Raw genomic sequence first — 7,208 nt, 5'->3', positions numbered from 1 at the left:
GTACGGCGCCTCGGGGCGGCGGCCGCTGATTGGCCGTCGTCCATCGGGATCACCGCCCGGCGGCCAATCACGGTACGCTGCCCCCCGGTCCGACTCATTTCCCGCAGGTACACCCGCAATAAGTACCTTCCCGCGGCAAGTGGGCGCATACAGTACCTCGGCTGCATCGCTCCAGGCAGGTAGGCAGTAGCAGGAGGATCCCCAGGGGCAGCATCCCCTTTTATCCGTAGGCGCTTCCTCGTGCTGGGCTGGGCGCTAGCTAGCCTCTGGCACAGGCATAGCCTCTGGCACAGGCACAATAGCAACGGGCCCCTGAGCGCTTTGTTTTTGCTTTCCCCCCTCTGTCTCCTCAACCCTCGTTTTTCCTCTTGCTCCTCCACTGCATCCTCGCCAACCCGGCACCCTCGAGGCCAACCGTGACGGCTTCTTCACGCTCCTTCCTTCTTCCTTCTTTTCTCTCCCTATTTTGGCCTTTCCATTCTCTCCCCGCAAACACCTTTTTGGTTCTTTCTCCTCGGCTTCATTCTTTCAGCCGCCGAACCGTCCAATCCTTCTTGCCTGGCTATTGCCGGCTAGCCTGCCACGCAATCCATCCTCATCGCCACCTCAAGCTCCTCTGCTCCGGCTCTATTTCTGGCGTATGTCAATCACCTCACCTTGTGCTCTTCTTGTCACGTCACTACATTGGCATGGTGTCCTCGCTATTGGATTTCCGTCTACCGAGGCTGGACCCTCTCAACTTTGACACCCACTCGCCCACTGCACCCGCCCCCTCGCGGAATGGACTTTGCCATATTCCACTCCAAGAATGAAATGCTATCCACTGCAAGACCCAGCTTATTGCGCCTCATGCTAACGCCTCGACTACCGTTCGCAGACCTTCCCTTCATTTATTACTCGCGCCGCCCTGTGATCGTCCTGCAACCGAGCGTGCCCTCCAACCGATTTCAAACGGCGTCGCGGCTTGGAGCCCCTTGACCAATAACCACCTCCTCTTCTCTCGCACCGCCGAGATGCCCGCCTTGGGTCCTACGGACGAGCCCCGGAGGCCCACAGTCCTCTCCCGTTTCGCCGCCCCTTCCTTTGCAGATCTGAGGCGCCGTCAAGCCGACAAGCCTGCCGACAGCAACGATGGCTCCGAACACATGATCAACCTCATGCTCACCGTCCTCGGCCTCGTCTTCCTCGCCCTGATCCTCGTCTCCCTCCTCGTTCTCTTTCGCCGTCGTCGCCTGAGGCGCCAGCAAAACCAAGGTCTGCCGACTTACAACGAGGTCAAGCAGACTAACCCCCGCGGCCTTACCATCGAGACTGCTCACGACGGCCGGTCCAGCATCCTCATCATCGGCCGCGACGGCCAGCCCATGTTACAGAACCCCAACTCGCCGCCCCACTCGCCGGACAACGTGCCCGAGATCCACATAACCTTCCCCGACGAGCACGACGGCCATGGCCGTGCTCAGAATGGCCGCGTCCTCGTCGTCCGCGTCGGAGACAATGCCACCGTCGGACTGGAGCCCATGCGTGATGAAGAGCAGTTGCCGGCGTACGAAAAGGAGGCCAAGGGCGAGTTTCAGTCCATCGACATGGACCAGATTGGGGGCTTGAAAGAAAAGGACCGCACAGTATTCCAATAACCGATGCCTTTTGGCCTTCAGACACTCCTTACCATTTTCTCGAGCCTCGACTTACCACGCAGGCCTGCCGATACGCCACCGACAGCGGCACCTTTGTGTAACACCGATCTCCTCAGAGATATGCCACTGTCCAGGACGGTTAACCGGCTAACGATTCTCACCTCGCTTCTCAACTGGAAAGTCCTCGCATTTCTCGAGTGGGATTTGGGCTCCTCGAGCCTTTTTATTTCTCTATGTCTCTTTGACCTTGACGAACAACTCGACAACACACATCACATGTGTACCCGATATGCCATTGTCGCGCCACCCGCGCTGCCACGGCCATGTGATTTTCTCTCAGCCCTTGATGTGTGGCACCGACATGACGTAACGCAACTCGTTCTCGCTTCGGAGCCACCCAAGCGAAATGACTCGTCCCCGCCGAGGTGAAAGAATCAGAGGCACCAGTCAGGCTCGCTCAAGTACATAGCAGCCCCGCGGTTGCAAAAAATGGGGAACCTCGATGTCGCTCTCTCGACCCGATACCACCAGAGGAGGCGGCCCCCCGGGGAGCCTTGTGGCAATAGTTGTATATTCCATACTGTATAATAATATCAAGGATACCATTGCTCGACCCCTCGGTCTATCCCTCATGTCTCCGCCGTGGCTTGTTGTGTCCTCTTTCGGCGCCACAGCACAGTCGGGGTCGTACGACGTTGCCAGGGGGGCTGGCGCCTACATTCCAGTGTCCGCCGCCTGCGACCAACCTCTTTTGTTGTACAGTACATTCATTCATCTATTAATTGTGCCCACTGGCCTGCTGCATCCCTGTCGTCTCGTGGCAGAGCAGCCGCATACCACGCGCGTCACCCGTTTCCCTTGCCATGCTTTGGCGAGGCGAGAAGCTACTCGAGCCTTGCTTGGCCCTGCGCGCGTCTGCCGGTGGAAGGAGGGTTTTGGGGCGTGCGCGGGCGAGGGGAGACGCTGGCTGGCCCAGGCTGGCTAGTGAAGGAACGTGCTGCAGCCCCAATGGCTCTCTTTCTGTAGTCGGTGGTTGTTCAGGGCGACCGGGACTTGTTTCTCACCGTCCGGCTTGTATACAATCATGAACGCACATTCACACACACGCTGGCACGGCCCCAAGAACAAGGGCATCGAAATATATACGCGAGGCACAACCCTCGTCATTACACAAGTCACATTATACAGTACATACAGCCCAGGCGTGCGTGCTTATCAAGGAAGCCTTTCTCTTCTCCCGTGCTCCATGCGGTGGAAATGCAAAAGCGTACGTGCAATCGCATGCAGTCCCGCCCACGCCCATAACCGGCTTCGTTGATGCCATGCTCTATCTCTCAACGCCCGTGTATTTTCCCTCGAAGGGAATACCCCCCGAAATGTCATCGTCGTCGGTCCTCGTGGATGTTCAGTGCCAAACGCCGTCGTAATGCTGTCTCGGACGGCGTCCCGGGCTTATCGGCACGGGTGCAAAATCAGGCCGCCGACCCATATCGGGCCACCCTCCAGTATTCGACGTCTCTCGCCTGGGCACTGGATGGCGACTGGTCTCCACCGCGGTGCACCGGCTCCCGCAACCCATCCCATATGGAGCCAACGCGAATCTCGCCGGCGGCAGCTGGCTGGCTTCAAGAGATGCCGGCCCTGCTCTCTCCGCAAGGTTGTCACCCGCCTCCTTGGACTTGGCAAACGGGCGGGGGGCCCAACGGTGCAAGAGGACCCCGACTGGCCTCGTTGATATGCACAGGAGTAAGCATCCAGCCTCTTGCTTCACCCATAGCCCGTTTGCTGGCCGAAGCTGTTTGGCTCGCGATGCCCGTTGGCGAATTGGCCTGTGTACCCGTCCATGAATATGCCTTGCTGAGCCAGCGCGAAGCCCGGGCTCGGTCCCGGCGGTGCCTGCTGATACATGGCGGGATCTATGCTGCCGTTTATCTGCATCAACGGCACGTCGTTGGGCGTCATCAGCGGGTTGCCATCTGGCAGCGCGCCAGTCAAGTCGGTCAGGCCCATTATCGTATTGTCCGAGTCGTACATAGCTGCCATTTCCGAGGGGTCCATGGAGGCCGTTCTGGCTTGCGCAAGCAGGAGGGGGATTCCAGGGGTCCCCGGCTCGATACCAAAGCTGCTGGCTGGCGAGGTCGGATACTGGAGCGCCGGGCCGGTCGGCATCTGCGGCGTGTGAAACCATCGATCCGCGCCCGAGCTGTCGATGGTGAGGTTCCTCATTGGGTCCTCCATAGTGCCCGTTGCAATACTCTCCAACAGCGAGTCGGTTCCGGGGAGGCGGTTGTCGCCATCCGTCCTCGGTCGGAACGCTCTATCCGCGCATCTCTGGTCTGCGACCCTCTTACTCTTGTCAAACTCCTCCACCAAGGTTTTATTATGATCGTACTAAAACGTATGAGTTAGCTAAAGCCCAGCTTCAGTAAGACGGCAGAAACATGTCAAGAGCTTACCGCTTGTTGCGCCATGTTCAGCAAACCGCACCAGGGCTCGGTGACGCGCTGTACCGACTTGATGAGGAAACGCAAATGGGCCTCGTCAATTTTGCCCAGCCGCCACAGCGGCGCCGTCGTCTCCTGGCTGATGTCACGGAAGAGCTGGTGCTGGATGGCGACCAACAGAACCCGAACGCAGGCCGTGCCCACCTGAATGGTCGAGTAATCCGCCGCCAGCTCCTGCTTGCCCGTGTCCCTCATCTGGGCCACCTCGTTCTGGATGGCGTCGCAAAAGCGCGCAAACGACATGGAGTGGGCCACTGCTTGCTTCTGCGACCGGGCCAGAAACTCGCGAGGCAGTTTCCGGAGGATTTCGAGGGGGATCTTCTCTTTCTGGCCCGGCAGGAAAAACCGGTACAAGTCGATGTGGCAGCCGGCGAGGTGACAGTGGAGGAAGACGTAACCGGGGCGTTCGGGCGATGCCATGAAGCGCGAGATGCTCTGGTCGCAAAGGCGAACTTCGGACGGGAGGGACGAGTGGAACCGAGTGAGCTCGTTCTGCAGCCCGTTGATATCGGCCATGATTTTGGACGCATCCACGTGTTGCAGGTTTGTGCCCGAAGCCGAGCACAGTCGCTTTGTGATGCTGCTTTCCCTGTCAGTCTGCGCGAGGACTTGCTGAGCAAAGGCTAGTGGGCCGGACTCACACTTGAATACGATGCCTGATATCGATAAGGCGTATTTGAAAGGCGTGCAAGTTGATGGAGCTGGGCGGCTTGCCCGGCTTATCGTACAGTCTTTCCGCCACCACGGGCCGGTTCTCGCGATAGGCGGCCTCGTCGCAGGGCAGGGGTATCCTCATGTTTTCCGCTCGACAGCAAATGTACTCGTCGTAGCCCCCGGCCAGCATACGGTCCATGTGGAAGAAGTGCCAGCCAATGCGGCGGAGGGATTCTTGTTGGATGAAAGAGCGGCCGCGGGGGAGGACGTGCCAGTTGATGCGAAGGCCTAGCATCAGCCTCGAGGCGATACCAAAGCATTGCCAGACTTTGGCAAAGGAGCCTTGGAGGACGTTGAAGGTGATGTTCAAGGCAAAGAGGATGAGAAGGTCGTCGGAGAACTTGTAGACGTTCTGGAAGAGGTATAGCTCGATCTGAGTACTGCATCTTTGAGCAAACTCGCGCCCCGTCTCGGTTGGATTGACGAACGAGCTGGCGACGGCGCAGATGCCGGCAGCGTGAACGGGATCGAGAGTCCCTTCCTGCGTCACGAGTCAATCACTGAGCAGAGCAAAAGAAGACGAGGGTGTCCGACATGAATTTCCCGGTAGGTGGAGTCGGGATGAACGAAGCCTTGAGATGGCAGCCAATACACGTTGTCCATATAGGCATCCATGTGCCGCAAGATGAGATGCTTGCGAGCCAGAATGTCCCTGGCCAAGTCAGTCAAGCTGATGGCGGCTGTCTTGGAGGAGAACAGACGTACTCGGCATTGAGATTGGATGCCTCGGTAAAGAGGGTGACGGAGCCGGGGCCGCCGCCGCCGCTGCTGCTGCTGAGGGTCGGGCTGATGATGCCGTCTGACTGGGCAGCAGACCCCGGGGCGGGAGGCTGAGTGTCGACGGACTTGTTGGAGCCCTGGAAACGGACATTGGTGAACCTGCGCTTGGCGGGCGTGTACTCGCAGGGGAGATTGGCGGCCTCGCATCTCTTGCATCGGGGCAAGTCGCCGGAGCACTTGGTCTTGTGAGAATGGCACTGGCTGCATGCTCTCTGGGCCCTCTTCCTCAGGGTGCCGGCCTCGGTGTGGCTGTGCGAGGGCGTCGTGCGCGATACTTTTTGGGGCACAAGGGTCAGCTTGCGCAACCTGGCGGCCACGGGAGCGGGGGGGTCTCACCTGTGGTTTCTTCAACATGGTTGACGCTGGCAAAGTTGCAACCGAGCTCGAGCCTGGCACAATTGGAACACGGACCATTGCCGGGGTTGCCCGAGCATTTGACCTGGGTTTGAGCGTCGAATACGGGGTTAGCAGCTCATAGCAAGGTACCTCTCGGAGGAGAAAAAAGAGGGGGGCGAAGAGGATGGCGCAGTGGAGGAGGAAGCTCAGTGGCGTAGAGACGCGACTCACCTTGCGCAATCGGCAGGTACGGCAACAGTCGGCCAGGACGGGGGCAGTGCGGCGCCGTTTTGTGGGAGGGGGGGACGGAGCGGCGGCATCGGGAGAATTGGCCGCAAGAGCCGCGGGCCCGTCAGCGTCGTGGACAGCCGGCGACTCCATGTATGGGCAGGGCAGAGGCGAGGGCAGCGGCGAGGGCAGAGGCGAGGAGAGGCATGGGGAAGAGAGCAGGCGAGCCCTGGGGCGGGCGGGGACGCGACGAGTCGGGCGAATCTTGGATGCCGAAGCGAGGTTCCGAACGGGGATCGGCGCGGCAGAAGAGTGGACGGCAAGAATGGAGAAGAAGAGGACGAAAGGGACAAAGGACAGGCAGAGGAGAGGGGGGGGGTTGTGTGTGGTCGGCAGCGGGCGACAAAAAGCGCGACAAAAAAGAGCGAGAGAAGAGAGAGGGCGAGGCTGCCGTGGAATCTCACTGGCTGTGTGGTGGCCGGCTGTCGCCCGACGGTGCCGAGTCTGCGGGAGTGGGGAAGGGCATGGAGGGAAGCTGGAGGAGGAGAAGGAGGGGGAGGGGGGTATGGGGGGCTGAAGGGGAAGAGCTGTGCTGTGGCAGCAGCCCGAGGGGAGGTCGAGGGTACCTGGCCGGGAGAGTGCGGTACAAGGGCCCATGGGCAGCCGGATCCTCGCAGTCTGGTAGGTACCCGCGGCTACTTTGTTACTCTCCACAAGGCTCTAGGTAGCTGAGGTGAGCGCGCCTCAGGCTTGCTTCACCACGGGCATAACTTAGTGACGGTCTGTTGTCTTAGGCTGCATCCGCCGCGGTCGGTGTTCGGGATTATCGCCGCAGTAGCCATCGACGACGAGCCCTGTATGCCGGCAAAAGTATGCCTCTATCCGGGCTAGCTCCTCGCCAGGCTGGGGGGCGGGGGTGGGCAGGTGTCTTGCAACTGGTGTGGTTTGCTAATAGCATGCAAGTACTGTAACAAAAGGCCAGCTTTGCTTTGCCGGGGGGAAGGGTGTC

General features: G+C 59.8%; 2 protein-coding genes across 2 annotated transcripts; one reads left to right on the top strand and one right to left on the bottom strand.

The window, feature by feature from the left end:
- Nucleotides 1–1,013: 1,013 nt before the first annotated feature.
- HRG_03909 (uncharacterized protein) lies at nt 1,014–1,637 on the top strand (the record flags this gene model as incomplete). The annotated part of the gene is made up of 1 exon (XM_044862380.1): nt 1,014–1,637. One exon carries the CDS (start codon nt 1,014–1,016, stop codon nt 1,635–1,637), a length of 624 nt encoding a protein of 207 aa, XP_044723406.1.
- A 1,767-nt stretch (nt 1,638–3,404) lies between these two features.
- On the bottom strand, nt 3,405–6,352 carry HRG_03908 (fungal zn(2)-Cys(6) binuclear cluster domain-containing protein; the record flags this gene model as incomplete). Its single annotated transcript, XM_044862379.1, has 8 exons — nt 3,405–3,840; nt 3,901–4,028; nt 4,094–4,721; nt 4,783–5,336; nt 5,390–5,507; nt 5,561–5,909; nt 5,972–6,074; nt 6,203–6,352. 8 exons carry the CDS (start codon nt 6,350–6,352, stop codon nt 3,405–3,407), a joined length of 2,466 nt encoding a protein of 821 aa, XP_044723405.1.
- Nucleotides 6,353–7,208: the final 856 nt, after the last annotated feature.

This window comes from Hirsutella rhossiliensis, assembly GCF_020360975.1.
Source record: "Hirsutella rhossiliensis strain HR02 chromosome Unknown scaffold00003, whole genome shotgun sequence".
Lineage (NCBI taxonomy): Eukaryota > Fungi > Ascomycota > Sordariomycetes > Hypocreales > Ophiocordycipitaceae > Hirsutella > Hirsutella rhossiliensis.
The sequence above is the reverse complement of the archived record's forward strand: the minus strand, read 5'-3'. Positions and strand labels throughout refer to the sequence as shown.